Source organism: Gavialis gangeticus, unplaced genomic scaffold (genome assembly GCF_001723915.1).
Source record: "Gavialis gangeticus isolate Ggan-Ray unplaced genomic scaffold, GavGan_comp1, whole genome shotgun sequence".
In the NCBI taxonomy this organism is placed as follows: domain Eukaryota; kingdom Metazoa; phylum Chordata; order Crocodylia; family Gavialidae; genus Gavialis; species Gavialis gangeticus.
The window spans coordinates 76,081,442-76,103,205 of NW_017729025.1; the positions used below are offsets into that span (position 1 = coordinate 76,081,442).

General features: G+C 40.7%; 1 protein-coding gene across 1 annotated transcript in view; it reads right to left on the reverse strand.

Annotated features, from left to right (window-relative positions):
* Positions 1–6,173: 6,173 nt before the first annotated feature.
* RASGRP1 (RAS guanyl releasing protein 1) overlaps positions 6,174–21,764 on the reverse strand; it is a 100,965-nt gene continuing 85,374 nt past the window's right edge. Inside the window, exons 11-16 of the mRNA XM_019518959.1 lie at positions 20,220–20,329; positions 18,980–19,124; positions 18,102–18,138; positions 17,264–17,410; positions 13,934–14,316; positions 6,174–8,111 (exon numbers count right to left, since the gene is read on the reverse strand). Coding sequence (XP_019374504.1) covers positions 7,977–8,111; positions 13,934–14,316; positions 17,264–17,410; positions 18,102–18,138; positions 18,980–19,124; positions 20,220–20,329 — 957 coding nt within the window. The 3' untranslated portion in view covers positions 6,174–7,976. The remainder of the gene's footprint in view (positions 8,112–13,933; positions 14,317–17,263; positions 17,411–18,101; positions 18,139–18,979; positions 19,125–20,219; positions 20,330–21,764) is intronic.

Consider the following 21,764-nt stretch of genomic DNA (forward strand, 5'->3'; position numbering starts at 1 on the left):
TTTTGCACAATTTGTATGTTGTTTAGATCAACTTTCGTACATTGCTTTCAGGATGGTGTCTCATTGGTAATTTGCAAATGTGTGGAAGAACTGCAATTGAGTTGATGGGGAAAATAGAAAATTTTTTGAATTCTGTCATTTGGAGTGTGAAGAGTTCTGTTCTGTATGGTAGCCTCTAACTTTTTAAGTATTAAATAACAGTTTCCTGAGACTTTCCTGAAATGGCTGCATCACAGATATGACTAAATTGTCTTGTCTAGATTTTATTCAAGGGTCAGGTATGTTCAACTGTTTGTTAAACTACTTGTCAATATAGTCCCCAGTGATATTAGTGCTTGTGGTTGTACACAGCTGCAGCTTGGCTATGACAGTCTAGTAGAAGTCCTTGTTCTGCAACTCCTTCACTGCTATAATCTGCTCTTTATTGTTACTGAAAATCTTCATACAAAGGTCTTCCCTCAGTGTGGGGAAAAAAGTAAAAAGCTGAGGGAGCTAAATCTGATGAAAAGGCTAGATGGGGATCTGTTCAAAGTCAGTTGTTCTGTGGTCATTACAAGCTGGGATGTTTGATGCATTATGCTGGAAAAGCAGCTTTGCATCAGCTTTCCAAGAGGCTTATTTTTGATGGTTTCTCCCAAGCACAGCAGTTCAGTACCCATTAACATTCTTGCTTATTGAGATAGTCAAGAGAATCCCTCCACTATTCCAAAGAAATGTGGCCATGACTTTACCAACTGTGATACTGTCTTTCCTGAATTTCTTGGCAGCTGAAAACTATTTGCTTTTGCTACACACACTCTTCTGCTTGGGCTCTGGATCAAGGCATGTCTTGTACTGATTTACAATTCTGCCTGTGAATTGTTCTGGATTTTCTTGAAATTGCCTCAGATATTTGGGAAATCCCAAGCTGTGTTTTTTCTGATTAACATTTTGATGACACTTTCTCATGCCTAAGGCTTTATATATTGAGGATGATATGCAGTGATCAAGTGTAATGCCCACTCTTGACTGTCTCAGTGTTGAATGACGAAAAAATTAACAGTATCTTGTGGATTGCAGCAACTTCTTTTGGGATGGTGGCTCATCCTTAATGCTAATAATCTCTTTGTTAAATTCAGTTGTGGGGACTTTTAATTGTACCAGATGAAGCAGCATTCTCCCCCCAGTACTGCTGTCATGGACTTCTGAATTTCTCTTGGGCTTGAGTCTTTTCTTAGGAAAATACATGATCGCAACTTTGATTTTATTGTTCTTTTTTCAAATGTTCTGTGCCTGACACAATGATGCATCTTCATAAAGTACCAAACAAAATAGCTACTAGCAAATGTCAGAATATTAGTTAGTATATGAAATCTGGTGGGTCCTATCACATCATTAAATGTCAGGCTGCATATTTTCTGAATGCCTCTTTTCAATGCTATAGGGGCTTTTTTGTAACTTGTACAATAGAATTTTATCTTATTTTGGGGGAAAAAAGTAAGACAAACTTTAGTACTTCAAAGCCGTGTACAAAGTTGCAAGAAGTGATAGCTTTTGAAAACAAATTTTTAAGTCGTGTTACAGTAGAGTTGATATTTAGAAGTGAGGCTTTTAATCGATAAAGATGTAAAAATGTTCAGATAGTTTAGTCCTTTAAGAATGACAGATCCTAGGCTGAAAGAAAATAACAGTAATGAGAGATGCCTAAAAGTGCATCATTTTCCATTTGGTAATATTTATTTCAGAGTTGATTGTGAACAACCTAACACATTTTAAGGATGTAACTGCTTGAAAACATGTTAGCATTGGACAAGTCAGAGAGAGTTTTAATCATGAGATATTAAATCTGTAGTTTGTAATTACTTTATAATATAAATATTTAAACAGAAAACTTGCACTTGTTGATATAAACTTTACAGTCTGTACATTTTTTTTCAGTCAGTTGTCTTTTAACATCTTTAGGTGTAATTTGTAGAATTTTCTTTGTGTTCAAAAGTTACATACAAATTATAGGCAACAGCTTCTGAATGTTCCATGTTAGGAAAACCATTATATATGCATTAGTCTACTTTTATTCCTCTACAAGTATTAACCAGTCAACAAGTAACTTCAAAAGATTAGAATTTGAATCTACACACAAACAGTATTGTCTTTAAAAGAACAACATCCACTAAAAAAAATTAAATCACACTTTGAAAGTTTATTTTTTGGGGCATGCAACAACTATGGCCTTATCTTAGACTAGGAAAAGCAGTGGATACATTTCAGTTGATAGCCATGACAACTAACACATTTTAAAGGACTTAACTGCTGTTTAAAACATGTTAGTAGCTCATTTTAATTTAAAATGTCAGCTACATGTTTTTAAAACCCCACCTGTTTCCCCTTGTCTAGACTCACTGTAAGGTAGCTGAAAGTGAAAAACAAAGAAAGTCGTTTTTTTCAGTTTATTCGCTTTGTGCTTTCCACAGCATTCTTGTAGTCAGTTGCAATGCTTTCCCTGTGCAGTCAGTTTCCACTGTTCGCACAATTTTGTTCACGCAGCTGAGGGGAGCCTCAAACATAGGAAAATGTGACTAATGCTGCAAGAATTAGTAGGGGCCTAAAGGAGCAGATGTAGTGCCTGAAAGTACTTTTAATGCTATGAACTTCTCCAGATTTCAGGTGACTTTGCAGTGGCTTATTTCAGCAAATGTGAAAGGGTTATAGCCTTCCCTATGAAGGTCTCCTGCAAATGAGTCCCTGCCAGTCATTCAAATAGACTACAAGAACTGAGGAAAAATGGGTTTGTAGCTACTAGGGTTATAAGAAGTTACTATAACTTTCTAATTTTGAGTTGTAAGTTAAAACTAGTTGGGCTCAAAATCTTAATTTAAAATATATATTTTTGTACATACTAGTTTTTATAAAAACAAATGTTTATTGGAATCCAAATTTTAGCCCTGAATCAATGCATGGGTTTCTTTAAAGAGAGGAGCCAGATTCCTAAAGGAAGAAAAAAACCCTATCAGAGAGAAGTCAAAGCAAATTTGCAAGTGTGATCAAACATCAGTTTTAATTACTCGTTGAACACAGGTGCAATTTATGATGATCCACATCATGGGTAGTTTGGGTTTTAGTAACAAAACTGCACACAATTCACAGTTACTGATTTTTGGAAGAAAACCCTCATGCATAACAATTTACATGCTGTACACATTATTTACAGTTAGTAAAATATCACTGCTGTTATTAATAGGCTTTATCTCTCTACTTGGTTAATATAACAATAGAGATGGCAACCTAAAATCCAAATTCAGAAAGAAGGATTCAAGCTTACAGTTTGTAAGTAGTTTCAAGTGAACTTTTAAAAACTTTTTCTTAAGGGCGCATACACTTAACAGTTAAATTGCCTTGGGATAAACATACATTTCTACTATATGCTGGAACACAAAGTATACATACAATTGCATTCATTAGCTAAGACTCAATCTCCCACAGCTATGTACTCTTGTAAAATAATTTATAAAAGAGCTTTAAGCAAATGTAGCACACACGTCTTTAACACAAGTTGCTGATGTTCAGTTGAATTACATTTGATGATAACATCCCTGATCAGTGAAGCCAAACTGTATGAAACTGAAGAGTCTCTTACAATCTTGGCATACAAACACAATCCTGAAACTGGCCCCTGATGGTTGGAGTTTAATGTGCCAATTTGCAACACTGTTTTAGTTGCCTCTTAATAATGTGTACACTTTGTTGCCTTAAGAACAGACTGGGTTTAATTCAGCCTAGCACCTGCAGCTATGGACTATTTACATGCAAAGTAGGAATTTCCTCTTGACACTTTATATAGCTGTAACTTCAGGTGTGGTAAAATGACATTTAAACTGCTAGCAGCTGCGAAGGGAAATTAAATACTGAGCTAAAAGGGGAGAAGAGAAGAAACTGTAAGGATTATAGCCATTTTGCAGGCAGCTCTGTGCAGATATACTGGAAGCCTTACAGCTGTTAGTGTGGTGCTATGTGCAGGTTGATGAGCCCTGCATGCAGAGTGCAACTGCTTCCAATCCAGCGGCTAGCAGGCATCGATCTAGTGAGGAGTTCTTTTGCCTGGTATTGCCTCATCCAAGCAAATCAGTGCATTGTTTGTCAGTGTCCAGTGCAATGAAGTCCTGATTTGTCACTCAGATTCCTAAGTGACTTTCCAATGATCATATTGTTGGAATGCTGATATCGTCTCATTAAAACCCACACGTAATATCAGAGATTACAGGACTGGGAGCCAAAGGATGGGTGTGAGATTTTGGGACTGTGAGGAAGCCTGGATGTCCAGCATGATGCATTTTTTTATGCTGTGCCTCAGCCTAAGAGGAGTCTATCCAATTGAATTTTGCATTGTCAGGCTGCAAACTATTTTTGGTCTCATCTGATCTTAATCAAAACCTTGGCTCAATTAGGCCATCTGAAACTTCAGACCTTTACCTAGTCCAAAATTGCTTTAGACTGAGGCCCTGAGAGTAGTATAAATGCACCTGCATATAAATGACAGTTACGCTTTTATGTTAGGAAATCTCAAGTAGATCCTCCCACAGATGCAGTGGTTGCTGCACTACCTCTAAAAGATAGCGAAAGAAGGTATGTAGTTCAGTGATTCAAGCTTCTCATTTAAAAGGGCACAAAGTAGGGAGCTCTCTTCCATAAGATGTTGCAGTCTGACAGGCACCCAGGGACTATAGTCAAAAACAGTTGAACAAAAATAGGCATCTTCACACCTGTGCAAAAGTACTTAGAAATACAGTTTCAGAACTTCACGTTGCTAGAACTTGATCTCGTTTCCAATCAAGTAAAAGGATTTGACACCGATTCCTGCTGGAACTTGATGAGTCCCCAGAAGAATGTCTAGACATACACATTAACAGACTGCTTTGAAAATCTGACCCATAATGGCATGAAAAGCCAACAGTCCTGGTTTGGAGAGGCAACATGATCCCAGTAAGAATCTGAGACAGATGGTCCCAACCAGCATCTGAGAAGAACACAAGTTTGTACAAAAGGCTAGTTGTAGCAAGGCCCTGAGAGCTAGATGGAGATGTTAACTGCAGGCAGCTGTAGCACTGTTGGAAAAGTGCACAACTGCAGTGAATGTGAGAAAATGGTGTAAATGCAATGAGTTTTAGTAGGCACTGATTTTGGTAGGCACTGAAGATATTAATTCCTCAGAGCCAAGATACATGTTGAAACAAGTGACTAACACACATACAGTGACTAACACACACTGAGACAGTCAGGTGGGTGAAAAACTGGTTGCAGGATAGGAACCAGAGAGTCCTAGTGAACAGATCTGTGTCATCCTGGCAAGGAGGGGTTGGAGCTTGCGCCAGTACTTTTCAACATCTTTATTAATGATTTGGTTGTGGGGGTGAAGAGCTCGCTAGCCAAGTTCACGGCTGACACCAAGTTATGGGGAACTGTGGTCACACTTGAAGATACAGGCAGACCTGGACAGGCTAGCAAGTTGGACGGATCGGAATCTGATGAAGTTCAACGTTGAGTAATGTAAAGTGCTCCACCTCAGGAGGAGCAACCCTCAACACACCTACAGGCTTGGTGGCACCAAACTGAGTAGCACCTTGAATGAAAGGGACCTGGGGGTAATAATAGACCACAGTATGAATATGAGCCAGCAGTATGATGCTGTAGCCAGTAGGGTAAATAATACCCCGATATCTCCAGCAAAATGAAGGAGGTGATTCTTCCGTTCTACCCAGCACTGGAGAGAGCGCAGCTGAAGTACTGCATCCAGTCCTGGGGACCACACTTTAACCAAGATGTGGACAAGCTTGAGTCCAAAGAAGGGCCACCCATATGGTCAGTCTTACATGGCAAGCCACATGAGGAAAGGATGAGGGATCTGTGACTCTGCAGCCTTGGGAAAAGAAGGCTAAGAAGGGACCTAGTAGTACTTTCTGCTGCACTAGGGGAATACATCAAGGGCTTGGTGAGCAACTGTTTGCCAGGGCACCCAAGGCGAAAACCAGGAGTGATGGCCACAAGCTCCTGGAAGACTGAGTCAGGCTCAATGTTAGTAAAAACTTCTTCACAGTTAGGGTGTCCAGACTGGAATAAGCTCCCTACAGAGGTGATGCAATCACCTACCCTGGAAATCTTCAAGAGGAGACTAAACAGTCACCTTGCTGGGGTCTGCTTGGTACAAGGGGCTGGACCCAATGATCTTCTGAGGTTCCTTCCAGTCTTACAATCTGTGAATCTATGATCATTCCATTCAAAAGGGAATAGGGGCAAAGGGACAACTCTAAGGGATGCAGGAAACACCAAGCCTCTGCAATTTCCAAGAGAGACAAAAAGGGAAGAAGTCCAGTAGCATAACAGCATGAAGTATATGCCTCTATCCCACTTGCCATGTCTTTCTCAGACAAGCTTCTTAAATACTAGGGGGGGAATGGTCCTGAGTTCCTTGAACTGCTCAGGGAAATATGGAGAAATGAAAGATCCCCAGATCTTGTTCCCAAAAAGCTGCACATAAGGATAAAGGAAGGGAGGTTCTCTGTGGGTGCAATGGGTCTCCATGATCCTGTGACCTTAGAATCTCTAGCAAGCAAAGGTACTCATAACAGCATCACCTGAAATTCCCAAAAATGTTCACACAACATCCTGCTACAGCCTGGCTTCTCAAAATTGCTCCATTACATACGCAGTTTGTTTAGGCCAACAAACTTTCAACAAACATGCAGAAGTAATTGCATGTTACTTCAAAGCACTGTGCAAACAATAAAGACCTAATGGTTGTCCTTAGCTGCCAACTGCACCAGAAATCATAAATAATTGAAGCTATAGCAAAAGTTCAGTTGGATACCATGACAGTGAACTGCTCATAGGAAGAAAGTATTTTGTTCCTTCCTCAATGCGATTATTAATATTTTATGCTTAAATAATGAAATAATATAGGAATATATTGTACTTTCATGCACCAAAGATTTAAATGCTGGAAAAATGTCCAACATTATACTCACCATCCTGTGGATAAAATCTGTTTAACTAGCAAGCCAGCAGTGCTACCTGACCCAAGAAGCATGGAATGCATAAGAGGAAGCAATGCTCAAATGTTAAATCTTTTAGTCTACTATGAGGCACTATTATTTTCAGTCTTGTACAGGCCCACACTTGAGCAGTAAGACTTCTTAAAACTGTTCTGCAATGGAATATTTTAAACAATGTCAGTTTATTCCTAATGTCTTAGAGCAGTGGTTCTCAACCTTTTTGGACTTGAGGTACCCCTCACTGGACTTGAGGACCCCCTCCACAGCTTTTGTGAAGTTCAAAAACTGATTTATGGATTACAGTACTTATTTACTTGCAGAGGGGGACTTGCAGTAGGGATGTGAGAGTTGTCCACGCAGGAACAAGCCTGAGCCTGTGCTTAGCTATTTAGTTTATCTCCTAACACCTTACTTACATCCTTATACCTAATGGCACCCTTGAAAAGATCTGGCAGCATCCAAATCCTTAACTTTATCAAAAGTTGCTTTTTTACACACCTGAACTTGCACCAACTTTGAGTGGGTGAGGTTGTCTTGATGGGATACCTTGACACAACACTTGCAGATATGGACTGTAAACTTGACCAAAAAAATGATAGCTATTTGCAGTCAAATCATTCTGTGATCTATACTGGGAATGAAATTTGCCTTCGTTGTCTTCAGAATAAATGTGAACTTCAAATTGTGTACTGCCCTTCTCAAGAGAGATCCCAGAATGTGCTTTTTGCAATGCTCAGAAAACACCAAATTCTTTTAAAATGGTGTGAGAAAAAGGAACACATTTATACATTCAGGAGTATATTTAACAGGCAAAATACGTTGATTTAAGAGAGTTTAACTCTCGTTAAAACCATTCAGTCTTTATTTCCTGTTCAGTTGAATATAGCAGCCTTGTCACACCTCCCAAAGTCTCAGTTTTAACATTATTCCATAGCAGAACTCCTGTCTTTTTAGCTAAGAGCAGTCTCTGTGCTTTGTGTTGTCTAGCGCGTGATTTTTTTGTTGGATGCTGAGAGATTCAATTGTCTTATGTGCCTGTTGAAGCTGATTCTTTAAAGCATCATTTTCCGCCTTTAGAATGTTTCTTTCCTAAACAAGAACAGAGAAAGGTCAGTGTCATCACAGCAGCACTGCATTTCAAATCAATTTCAACCCTGTCTGCAGGTGCACTTGAGTGACATTTCATATTTTCAGTGAGAGTATATTTAACTCTCTCCAAAGGGTTATTATGCACTGACCAATAAATGATACATTGCAGACACAAAGATCAACATGAGCAGACACAGCTTTCTTTTTGTATTTTTCAAAAATGTATATGACTACCTTGCAAATGAACCATTTTAAGCTCAAAATCAGTATTGTTCAGCATAACGTGCAGTTTACATTTACTCTAGTATATACATTTTCCATGCAACCATTATACAAAAAATGCTGGGAGAACATCTGGAGGAAGAGGAAGTGTTTCCCAAATAATGATTTAGGCAGACAAGGTTCTATGGGTAAATGTGATATCTTTTATTAGACTTTCCACCCAGGAGAGCACACAGAACACCAGCAAACTGGTGCCTGAAGAAGGGTGTTTGTGCCTGAAAGCTTGTAAAGAATAATTTTGCCAAGTATTTACTTGGTCTAATAATAACAGATATCACATTTACCTAAAGAACCTCGTCCGCCTATGTCCTTAAACCAACACAACCGACAACCAACAATCCAAAATAAGGATTGGAGCCTATCAAGAGGTAGTTAGAGCTTTTCTCTTCGTGTCACTGCTCACTGGAGACCCTGGACTATTTGAACCCTTGTCTAATTGCTTCTCTTTCCCATGCACTAATACTCAGCAGCTGACTGATTGCAAACTGTCTTTTAACCTTGCTTGCCTGAGACTTTTAGCATTGATCAGACCTAAGGTTTTAATCGTCACAATTTTCACTTGAGTTGGTTGACTTTGATGTTACAAGGGGAAGCTTGTGGTTGAAGCACTGGACAGCAATTTAGATCTGGATTTAATTTCTACCTGTGCCACAAATTTCCTGAATCAGCTGCTCCATTTCTCTGCCTCAGTCCTCTATCTGTGAAATGAGGTTAATAACATTGCCTTCTTCCACCTAAAATCTGGTCTCACTCAACTCCTAGTGAAGACTAACTTTTTCTTTTGACTTCAATGCAGGGTGGATCAGGTCCTTAGCTTGTTAATGGGCCAGATAAAAATGGTTCTTTACCATTTAGGTCTCTGGCAGATGTTACATTTGAGATGCAATTAACCAGTTAATCACATTAAAGTGTAACCTGGCCACATGTTCAGGTACTTAGTGGCGCAAAAAATGTGTCATAATTATGTGGTTTGTTTCCATCATGCCTTAAAATGAACAGGGCATGGTTAGGACTGCATCAGGGCTCAATTGGGTTTTGATGCAGTCCCCACTGGCGATTCAGCAGAATGTGTACCATGGCTGGTTTGAGCTTTAGTGCAGTCCTGATACAACTGACGATGAACTGATCATTGGCTGACTTCAGGGGCTCAAACTAGCACTGTGGGTCCCTGGAGCCAGCCAACAATCAACTGATTCTTGGGCACCTTTGCCAGTGAAGGGGGAGCCTGGGATCATGTTCCTGGGCTCCCCTGCACTGGCAAGTAGGGTGTGATTGCGCTCTGATCCCCAATACCAAAATAATGCCTCCTGCCATACATATGTGGCATAGCAGAAAGCATGATTGTTGGGACTGCACATAAGATCCCATCATTCCTTTAACTGAACATCTCTCAGGGTGCAACTACATCTTGTGGTAAAGAGACGAAATAAACTCTGGCACGGTTTCTGCCAGAGTCAGCTACTCCCAGGTGCAGTGCCTGCAGCACTTTGACCCCCGGCAGAACAGCCCTAGGCTGGCAGGGAGCTCCTAGGATTAGCCCCAGGCTCCAGGTGACAGCGTCAGGTAGCAGATGGGCTGCCTGGGGTATAAGGGTGCTAAAGTGTGGGGCTAGGCAGCAGGCAGTCCCCACACTTCAGCACCCTCATGTCCCTGCCAGCCCATCACCATCCACACTTTCCCTAACAGTACTATTTGATGGTGGAGTTAATTAGTTTACTGTGCCCTAATACCAGCATACGTGTAGACAGTCATGCTTTACTGCAGAACTAATTAGTCAACTTTTCAGTAAAGCACATGCATAGATGCATCCTCAGTAGCCTTAGTCACACACTTCTGTGCAGGCACCCATATGTCTGAGTTCACAATGAAAGTTCAGATGATTCTAAGTTTGTTTGAAGTAGTCAAATCCCAAACTGGTGGAGAGAAGCTGCAAAAAAGATCTCACCAAGCTGAGTGGGTAAAAAAATGGCAGCTGAACTTTAGTGTCAACAAGTGCAGGTAATGTACCTGGGGAAAAATAATCTCAATTATACATGCACAACGGTGGGTTCTGAACTAGTTATCACATAGTAGACAGTTCTCTAAAAGCATCAGCTCAATGCACAGTGGCAACCAAAATGATGTCCAACTTTATTTGCTTTTAAGAAAACAAAACATCATCACGCAAACATACAATCCATGGTGCATCCATATACTTAATATTGTGTGCAGTTCTGGTCTCTGTTGGCATGTCTACATGTATATTTACGCACGCCTAAACTTAATGCACCTTTACTAAAGGTGCATTAAGGCGATGTAGGTGTGCATCTACATGTGGACATGCTAATGCGCATTAAGGCACATTAAATTTAGGCATGAATAGCTAAGTCTCTATTATATTATATAAGCCTATGCAGAGTCTCTCTATGCCTGAAGGGCATTTGTGCCCAAAAGCTTGCAAAGAACATTTTTTCCAACTATTTAGTTGGTCTAATAAAAGATATCACATCTATCCCAAGAACCTTGCCTGCCTAATGCGACTTAGCTATTCACACCTAAACTTGATACCTGCTTTGATACTGGGCTAGATGGACCACTGGTCTGACCCTGTGTAGCAGTGTTTAAGTTCTTATGATGTGTCTGTTGAGACCATGTCTACACCACGTATGTATTCTCCATTTCCCCATCCATCCATCAATGGCAATCCCTCAATTACCAATCCTCGAACCACAGATCATTCTGCAGAAGTTGCAGGTCCTTTCACAGGGGAGAGTAGGCTGTAGGCTTACATTTCTCTCCTTTTCCTTCCTCTGCTCTCTCTTCTCAGGTTTTAGAGCATGATGCTTTACCTTGACACAGGCTGCCATTTGGCTGAGGTTGTGGCAACATTAGTGTCAGTTAGCAGCCAGCTCCTGCCATCTCTTTATGTCAGTGTCTGTTTTCTTAAGGTATGCCTTCATTGTGTTCTTGTAGTGCTTCCTCTGGCCACCAAAAGATCTCAGGTCACAAATAAGCTTGGAGTAGAGCACATGTTTTGGGAGTTGAGTCAGGCATCTGCACACAATATCCAGTCAGTCCAGCAAAGCTGGTGCTTGAGGATCACCAACTTAATGCTGGTAATGTTGGCTTCAGCAAAGATGTTGGCATTTGTATGGTGATCTTGCTATTTGAAGTGGAGGATTTTTCAATGGCATCATTGATGATATGTCTTCAGGCTTTTGAGATGATGACAGTAGGTCACCCACATTTCACATCCATAGAAGAGAGTGGGGATGATGACTGCATTGTAGACCTTGGTGTCTTTCCAGATATCATGATCAATCATGCCAAAACAGTTACCCAAAGGAGCTGCTTGCACACCAGATCCTGTGCTGGATCTCTTCAATGTTCACCCTCTGAGAGAGGTGGTAAGTTTGTCTACCTCCAAAGTCTTTCCCTCCATGGTAATCTGTGGAGGAGGGGACCATTAATGTCGTAGGCCAGGATGATAGAGCTCCTTAGTTTTTAGAAGTTGAGAGAGAGGCCCAAAGTTTGGTAGTCTTCTGCAAAGAGATCCCACATTGTCTGGAGGTTTTCCTGAGTGTTGCAGGGATGATACAGTTGTCGGCATACTGAAGGCCACGGCTGGTTGTTTTGAGCACTTTGGTCTTCAAAAGAAAACATCCCAGATTGAATACCAAGTGCATGGAAGGCTTTTCAGTGTCCATTCTGGAAAGGAGGTGGTCCTTAATAGGAACCAGGATGACACTCAAAAAATGAATAACAGAATTGCAGTAATGATACATCCTTGCTTGACCCGTTTTGATGACAGATAGATCTGTCTCTGATCTGCTACGAAGGATGGTTTCATTCATCTGGTCAGGGACAAGCCTCAGGACCTTGATGTATTTTTCAGGGCATCCAAATCTGGCCGGTACTTTTCACCAAGTACTCCCCTCTCCCTACATCCAGGGCATAGAGCCATGCAGCTGACCCTCAGTATCCTCACTAAATCAGAAAAATACTGAAGGAACAAGAATGGGTGCAAGTGATGGGATGCAAGTGGACAGGACATCTCAAGCAAGCAGTTACTATAAGGTTAGTAACTATTAAGTCTTTTTCCAAATCCATCCTACTGTTGGTTGTTGGCTCACAAGTAGGAATGTACGCAGGAGGAAGTTCTGAGGATTCTTACCTGGCAAATAATTTCAAAATCAGCTCTGGCAACCAGGTAAGAGTTTAACAAATACATGTGGAGACCTCTGTGCTATTCCCCTACCAGCCCCTGAGGGGCTTATACAAGAGGACATTTCTAGAAATATTCAAGGAGCTTGAGCTCTAGTTAAGCAATAATGCCCAGAAGAGAGAGACCCGTTACACTGTAGCAAACAGAAATACTGTGAAGATCCCATTTTGAGAGGTGGAGATCCTTCACTACAGTCCTTAATGCTTCAAACATGAATGCTTTGGTCTTTTGGAGCTAAGTATAATTAGGCTCTGGAAACAACGAGGTCACAGCATTTAGTTTGCCCAGAGATAGAACAGTATTTAACAAAAAATATGAGGGAGTAAATTTACTGATTTAAATAAAGATTTATAACAACCGTGAAAATAAATCTTTCATGAGGCCTGGGGCTTATATGTTGACTTTATGGAAGACAGGTTCTGCCATGAGGACTTGAGTCTCACTTTTCCTCCTGACAGAATATATGGCTACCAGAAAGATTACTAATAATTAATTCAATATCAAAATGAGCATGGCTGCATTGCACTTCCAATCTATATTACAGTATGTTTTCAGCTACAAACTGTAATGCCTTTTTCTGTTCTTCCAAAAAGAAAGTGGAAACAGAACTCTAAACTCCACTCAGTTGACTTAGGTTATTGGTGGACATTCTGACTTCAGCATATTTTGAGCTTTTGTAACCTGAACGCTATGTTAAAAGCTTCCTAGGAAGACTATGTCAGGGTTGTCTTTAGCTAGAAAGACTTTTTGACAAGACACTGTTTATCTAGCAGCAGCATATTTATTACAGCGTAATGGCTATTTTTCTATTGTGGAAACACACACATACACACACTCTCTCTCTCAAATTAGAATTTCCAAACTAATGTACTGGCTGTATCAGACTATATGCCTTAAACTGGATAATCAGGTTTACTGAATAGAACCTATGTCTTGATAACCTTATTAGGCAAGGGGTATATCCATGGATATGAAGGCTGGAAGAGATTGTTGTGATAATTTCATCTGACACCTGCATAGGAACTTCACATAAACATGATCACAGACTTATATAAAATTGAAGTTGGAAGGAGCCTCAGGAGGTCATCTGGTCCAACTGCCTGCTCAAAGCAGGACCATCCCCAACTAGAAATTCTAGATTGAAATCTTTATTTAGTATTTAATTTTTCACGTGGTAAAGAAAACGTTATTTTCTTCACTGATTGTTCCAGTAGTTGATTACCTTAGCAGCATCAAGGAATCATGATGTGATAGTGTATTATACTGCCATAACCACTTAAAGCCTCTTACTGTGCCATTGCTGTGCAAAGGAAAATTAGGTCCATTGAATAGGTACCTGTTCAAGTTCCTGGTATGAGGGTTTGCAAATGCGCCACTCTTCTTTTATTTTCTGGCTGGATTCTTTGTTATCCCATTTCACATAACCTTTTTTGCGGCTTAAAATTGGGCTTGGCCATGGTGATGGTGATGGTGGGGCAGGCTGTAGATAAATATTTTCTGATGGTGTCCTATGCTCCTTCTTCTCCATCAGCCAGAAGGGTACGTCACTTGTCGTTAATGCTGCCTCAGTTTGTGTGCCTTTATGAACTACTGCTGGTTTCAGTCTTAATGAGATTTTTTGTGCTGAGGCACCCATCAGCATAATTGTTCGATCCTTACTGTCTTCATTGTGTTCATGCACTTCTCCATTAGGAAATGAAAATGGTCCTTCCTCCTGCCCTACAGGACACAAAGAGCAAACAGAGTTAACAAACTGGGGACAAGGTATGTGGGCCATAATAATTCATTGTCCCTTTTTTGAACAAGAAAAATGCCATATTTAATCTTAAGCAGTTATTATAGTCATATCTGTCCGAACTTGCTCTAGTAGCATAGGTTTTCAAACTTTTTCCAGGGTATGGGCAGCTTCCCCCCCATTCACTTGAAAAAGCTGTACATACTAGTAAGTACTTGCATAGGAAAGCAATACAAGGGAGGTGTTATTTAGTTAAATTGTTTTTAAGATAGTGTAGCAATGTGGGACTAGAGAGGTCTCTGGAACACTAGCAAGTTCTTCACAGACCACTGGTAGGTGGTCACTGTGCTAGTGACTAACTTGGAAATAAGATTCCTGAGCTTTATTCTTAGCTCTGTCCCCAACTCATTCCTTGGCCTTAAAAACCCCCCACAAAAAGTCACATAATCTCTCTTTATATCTTACAAGTCTACAAAATTGGTATGATTACATACCTTAATTTTGAAAGGCAAGGATTCTTTATGATACTGTGGCAATAGGGATTGCACACAGTCCCTAAGTACCCTGGGAACACTGGCCAACCCAGAACGGGTAGGGCAGGGAACCCTGGGAGAAAAGGGGAACTTGCCGGGAGAGCCAGGGCCAAGACCACACATGGTGCCACCACCACAGTTTATAAGCTCCATGTCAATCAAACTAGGCAGCACCAGACTGATGACAATAGCTGCCAGCACCACCATGGAAGATTTAAAAGGCACCAGTGATGGTGACAGAAAGAGAAGGGAAACTGCCACCAAGCCAGCAGAGGTCAGGACAGAGAAGGTCTTGGGGCACCGAGGCAGAGTGGGGATAGGGCGATGAGAGCTCTATTAGCCCTGGGCAGAAAGGCCCCACTGGGCTGGAGCTGGGACTATGAGTCCAGCTGAGCCCAGGGATCAGCACCCATAGGGAGTGAAGAAAACCACATAAACACAACAGGGGCACCAAGGCCTGAATTTACAACTCCTCCGGAGTGGAGGGTTTTTTTTATGATTGCATTGCTTTTGATTTTTTTGAGAGGCCGTAGGGGCCAGGGCACCAAAGGGCCCCTATCTAGGCTCCCCATGGTAAGCCATGCATAGAGGGCAGGGAACAGGCAGCCAGCCATAAGAGGGCCAGGGAGATGCCGTCTGGCCCAGGCAGCAATCCACAGGGGAAGCAGACGTGGGACATCAGTGGACAAATACCAAGACTGGATAAGGCTGAAGTTGCCACAAGCGATCATAACGCCTCAGCATCGATGGGTGGTGTGTAGATAGCGTATAGGGGAAGCAAAACCCCAACACAGACTGAATCAAAATCATGAGTACCCCCAACGGGGACATCTGGATACACATCACTTAACCCCTCCTTAGAATTCTATTAACATCAAGTCGTGGCAGATGAGTTGAAGGTGAAGAGCCTGCTTCAGTTACTTTAGAGATTGACCACTGGATAGGTGGAGGCATGACAGATATGTTTTGCTGCACCAACGGCATAGTTGGGAAAGCTGTTGGAAAGTCTTTTGGGTATCAAGTGCCCTTCCTTAAGTATAAGTTAATAATTCTATAATTACCAAAAAGTACTATAAGCTAGAAAGCTAATTCTATAATTCTTTAGAGATGTTGATATCAGTTACAAAGTTAAAATAATAAATGAAAGCAAAAAGAGAGATACGGGGTTGTGGAGTTCGGAGTGACGCAAGTTACACAAGTTGCAAAGAAATTTTCTTCAACAGCTCAGAGATTATGAATACTGACAAAATGAGGTTGCAACTAGATCTACATGTATGTGGAAAGAGGACAGAAAAGAGATGCGTCTGATACACTATTTGACTGTGGCAAATGTAACACTAGAAAGTAGGAACAACAATTTACAGCTTTTCTTTTAAATGAATGGAAAGCTGGTGGAATTATTTGAGGCTGTAACTCTGGTCCTTTGATTGTGGGACTAAGTGGAGATGAGTATCTGCATGAGCTGGCATCTGGAAAGGTGGACCAGAAGGTGACCATACAGAAGGCAAGGGAGGCACAGGTGAGAACTAATACAACCAAGGCACTGATGCAGGTGAATGCAGTGACAGGTAGTTTGCAGATAGACGATGTGCAAAAAGGAAGGCACATCAGAAGTTATGAGTCAGAAAAGGAAGAGCCCTGGGAACGCTTCAAGAGAAGGATGTCTGCCTTTGGATATTTCAATGGTGAAATCTGAGATTAAATCATGTTTCTTTGGTCAAGATAGGTAGAAAAATGTGGGCATGAGAAGTCAGTAAAAGCACTAAAAGATCTGTAGAGCTAAGAACTAATATTAAAGGGTTAGTCTAGCTTAAGGTGTTATGAGTTCAACTGGGGAAGTGAAGAAGCCTAATGCAATTACAGTTCCACTTTCTTGATGCACAGATAAAGATATGAGTTAAAATTAGAAACACAGAAACGAAATTTTAGTTCAAAGTTCTGACTATGAACCACTTGTTCAACGTAGCAATCACTTCCTGCCACGGGATAAACACTAGAGCACACTTAAGACACAAGATGGCACAATGAATCAACCCATCAGTCTTTCATTTTTAGGCATCCAGATTCAGATTTTATTTGAGTTAAAACTCACAAGAATTTGACAATGTCTCTGTTCAACAATTTGTTCACTATACAGTTCAGCAACACAGGAGGCCTCTGTTCAGGGAATGACCCGGACCGAACTAGGAGCAGCAATTCTGGGTTGAGTAGAATTTAGCAATATTCTGGGCAGGCTGAGAGGTACCCAAAGCAAGGTTTGCTTACAGATGGTTTTCAAAATGGTTATCCAGAATTCATCCACCAAAAAAAAAGATATTTAATTAAAAAGTCTTTTTAAGGTGGAACATGATGAGTCCCATATGTAGTAGTCACTTTGAACTTAGTTATCTGAACTTACCATGGAACTGTTCTTTGACCCCTATGGGGCAGAGGCTAGAAGCAAACGAAGAAGTTGGGCTGTTATCTGAAGACATACTTGTGGATCTTTTCTTGCACTCAAATACAACCAGGTCTCTGCATTGCTTATGACAATTCATTCCACAGTCTGTAAACAAAACAAGTCTCACATGTGTTAGTGGTTTTGCTGCTGTATCTGAAAGCAGGTCTTATATCTCTTCAGGAAGCAGTAGACCTCCTCTTACACTCCGCATACAGACACCATATAAAACCACAGGTTACATGTAGACCCTGCTGCATCCCTGTGCCTTATAATATTCAAACCACTTTCATATTGAAGATATTCCACTGGAACACAATACAGTGCTATTAACTAGGATTTAATAAAAAAAGCATCAAATTGTCTTCTCTCATTCAAAAGCCTGTAGGAGGGCAGGCACTTGGGGGAGGAAAATTTTGTGAGAAATCCATTGTCAAGTATCGCCCCTCCACCCCATGCAGTTTTGTCAGGATTTGGGTTTGGTTTCCTGTGGGACAAAAGGGTCCACCCCTACACTCTGTGAATCTTGTGTGGTTTACAAAAGGCTGAGGGGGAGGGAGGGGGGCTTCTGGGGTTCTGTGATTTCACATAGACTCTGGGCCATCTATCCCTCTTTCAGCTCTCATGCTAGGGCTTCCCATGTCACAGATGTCTTTGGGATCTGCCCACTAGCAAGGACAGACCAAGGTAGGGGCATCAGTGAAGGAATATCAGCAGACAATCAAAGTCTGGGGTTCTTTTCTTGTTTTGTTCACCTTTAAGCGGCATTAAATGGGTGGAGCATAAAAGTAGTAATTACCTTTGCACCTATATCCTCGTTTAATGACTCCCCAGAGCTGGAATTCAAACAAACAAAATAATGGTAATTGTATTAAGATATTTCAGGTAATGTGGGTATGTAGGATTTCCTGCATAAAGCATAACAAAATGACAAAAGCCCCACCCAATTGTTTTATTTTGTGCCAGCAAATCTTGGCCTTCTGCCCATGTCTAACAGAAAGGGTACTGACCAGAAATGTGCGCCATTCACCTCCCCAGCAGAAGCATTAATCAGGGAGAAGGCTGAACTTTTACCTGTTGGTGCTCAGAGTTCATAAATAAAATACTTTAGTTTAAATCTAGTGTCCCTCATCTGCAATGGTACATGCTTGCACATCGTTTGAATTCACTGCAATTTAGATAATCTTCCATAGAGATTCTGGAGTAGTTCAGGTGTTCTAGGTCAGCTCCCATGCTGCTGAAGCAGAGCATAATCATCCCATGATTAGATGGCATTAATCTCAAAGATCAGTTATTGGGCAATAGTGGTGCACAGTTTTCCCAATCTTGCTAGACATGAAGTGCATTATATCTGTACTCAAGACAGGACTAACTCCAACAGCATCAAGGACTGAGAGTCTCCAAGCTGGAATTTCTTGCCTGACAGTGACACAGCTGGAAACCCTGCCACTTTGCCGTCCAAAAGAGCACAACAGAGTAGAGGGCATATTAAAATAGTAGTAAAAATATTGCAAAGAGAAAGAGGCTGAAACAAATTTCAAACATGGTTAATAGCTTGAAGCCTGTGGAAATTATTGTAAGTTTTCTGGATTTTATAATAAATGTTTAAGTACGAGTTTAACAAAACAGCATTGTGCTTATGAACATTAACACAGTTTACTTAAAAGATAAGCTTACAAATCCAGCACAGTTGTCACAAAACGTAGGCTTTAAGTAAGTGGTTTCTTGGAAGTTGTGAGCAAAGCCAAGACCTAATTTAGAATAGATGGAGCTGGCCCTCATAAAGTAAGCTGTTATTTCTTCCCTGCTAATCAGACCTTCCCTGCAAATAAACAAGAGAAATGGTTAATTGGGACCCTGTTTTTCCAGCAGCACAAGGAAAGTAAACTACATCTTCTCTCACCCCCTGCTTACAGTAATTGCACTCCTTTTCATGGCCATAAATGTCAACAATAATCAATAACACTGCCAAACTGTTCAGGAACTCATTTATATACAAATTAAAAAGCAGTCTGTAAAAATAAGCAAAATAGCTTCATGTGAGATGCAACTTCACCATTTCATAAAGCTATGTACAATTACTGAAACAAAGAAGGAACAGAAGGAATCATTCCTTTCACTCTGAATTCAAACTGTTCTTTACAATCTCTAATGCAATGCAGAGAAAGGTTTTTTTGAAGAACAAGAAGGAAAGATACACAATAAATGTTTTTAGAATTGTCAAATTTTCATTTTCCCTAAACCTCTGAATGTTAAGCCTTTGCAGGCAAGAGAACTTCCAAATAATGCCTTTTTCAATAATTTCAGGAATGTCTGGGTTAATGTACAATCATTTTGGCCAAACATAAGTTCATTGATTTGCTTCAAAGGTATTTTGTCTACATTTTCTTGAATACCATGTCCTGAAAGACTAATGGTTTTACATTAGATAAATGCTCAATATAATTAATCTTTTACTACTTAATGTTGCTCAATAAAATATTCTTTAGGACCTTATACTACAATCTGTCTGCAGCGTATCAGTCTCTCATACAGCAGAGAAGTACCTTCAAAGGTATTTTTTATCTACATTTTCTTGAATACCATGTCCTGAGAGACTAATGATTTTAGATTAGAAAAATGCTCAATAAAATTAATATATTAGTACTTAATGTTGCGCAATAAAATATTTCTTTAAGACATTATACAAAAATCTGTCTGCAGCATATCAGTCTCTCATACAGCAGAGAACTAGTTAATATTGGTATAGGTAGGTATGCCCTTTACTACTACCCCAAACAGTGCTTCAGTGAGTTATGTTTCTGCTTCCAGTCTTAGAGAGGGCAGGACAATTTTAATATGTAGTGGTCATAATAAAAAGCTGTTACAAAATTTAAATGTAGAAGCAAATGCAAAAGAGCAGCTCGCAGGCACACACCTGTCTTTGTCCATTACGCAAAATGAGAATGGAAAGCTTGCTGCAATCTTTTCAAACTCTTCTTGAGAAATGTATCCATCCTGATCATGGTCATAATTTTTGAAGACAGACTGGATAAGATAATAACAGAATTACAATGAAGCAGTGGCAACCAAATCATCGCGCGTGTGTGTGTGTGTGTGTGTGTGCGCGTGCACATCGTCTCTTTATTTATTTATATACTCATACACAATTCCAGACTTTGTTTTCGACTCATACTGTGTGTGCACGCATGCACGTGCGCCCATACATATGAAAGAGAGAGTTCAAAACAAAATCTCATATTGTTTCTTGTATTGTTAAAAAATCATTGAACTATTTTTAATGATTTCCTTGAAAACAATTCAAAAAACATATTCACTGCCTGCCCTGGTTAAGTCTTCAGAAACATTGTACATTCTTGATTGGCATTAAAACACAAGTTAAATCTAAAAAGCTTGAGTTAAACTCTGTACTGATTTATAGTCCATGCACTCCCACTGACTGGCTGTGGTGGCACTTCTCTTCCATAAATCCCTCCCACTCACTCTCTAAGTCACTCTGGTCTGATCTGCATTCACACAGTTGGTGCCAATACAACTGCCCCCTTCAGCAGAAGCAGGTGTACATCCACACATGCCTTAGGGACCTTTCTTCTAGGAACTGATGGCCTCTACTGTCATTTTAAGTATTCTGATCCAGACAGAAATAACTGGGAAGGAAAGAGGGTGGAAGTGTCTTTCCATTCTTTATGTAGCCACAGCCCCACCAGAAATGCAATTTCCCATTTTTCATACACTTTCTCTTTGGATTTTTTCCCCTTCTCCCAAACCCCAAAACCTCCTGACACTGTCTTGCTTTGGATTGCTTGGCACCCCCCATCTCTTCAAATCCCCTTTTCCCATCTTTAAAAATACTAAATAGAATCATAGAAAATTAGGGCTGGAAGGGACCTCAGGAGGTCATCTAGTCCAACCCCCTACTCAAAGCAGGACCATCCCCAACTAGATCATCCCAGCCAAGGCTTTGTCTAGCTAGGTCTTAAAAACCTCCAAGGATGGAGATTCCACAACCTCTATTGGTAACCTGTTCCAGTGCCTTATTACTTCCACAAGGCTATGGACAAAAGTAATGTTGCTTTCACATTACTAGCAGACCTCTGGAGGCTAAAAAGAAAGGTCTACAAAGGATGGAGGATGGGATTCACCTTCAAGGAGGATTATTCTGTACTGGTCCAGTCCTGCAGGGAGCAAACCAGGAAAGTCAAGGCTGCAACTGAACTCCAACTAGCTTCAAGCATCACGGACAATAAAAAGTCCTTTTTCAGATATGTGGGGAGCCGGAGGAAAAGCAAGGGCAACATTGGACCCCTGCTGAACCAGATGGAGCAACTGAAAACTGACGCCCAGGAAAAAAACAACCTATTAAATGGGTACTTTGTGTCAGTCTTTCATCAGTCCCATGGGACACCCATGTCCGCTACAGAACAGGGAGGTCCGGGTGAGGGAGATCCCCTGCCCTCCATCA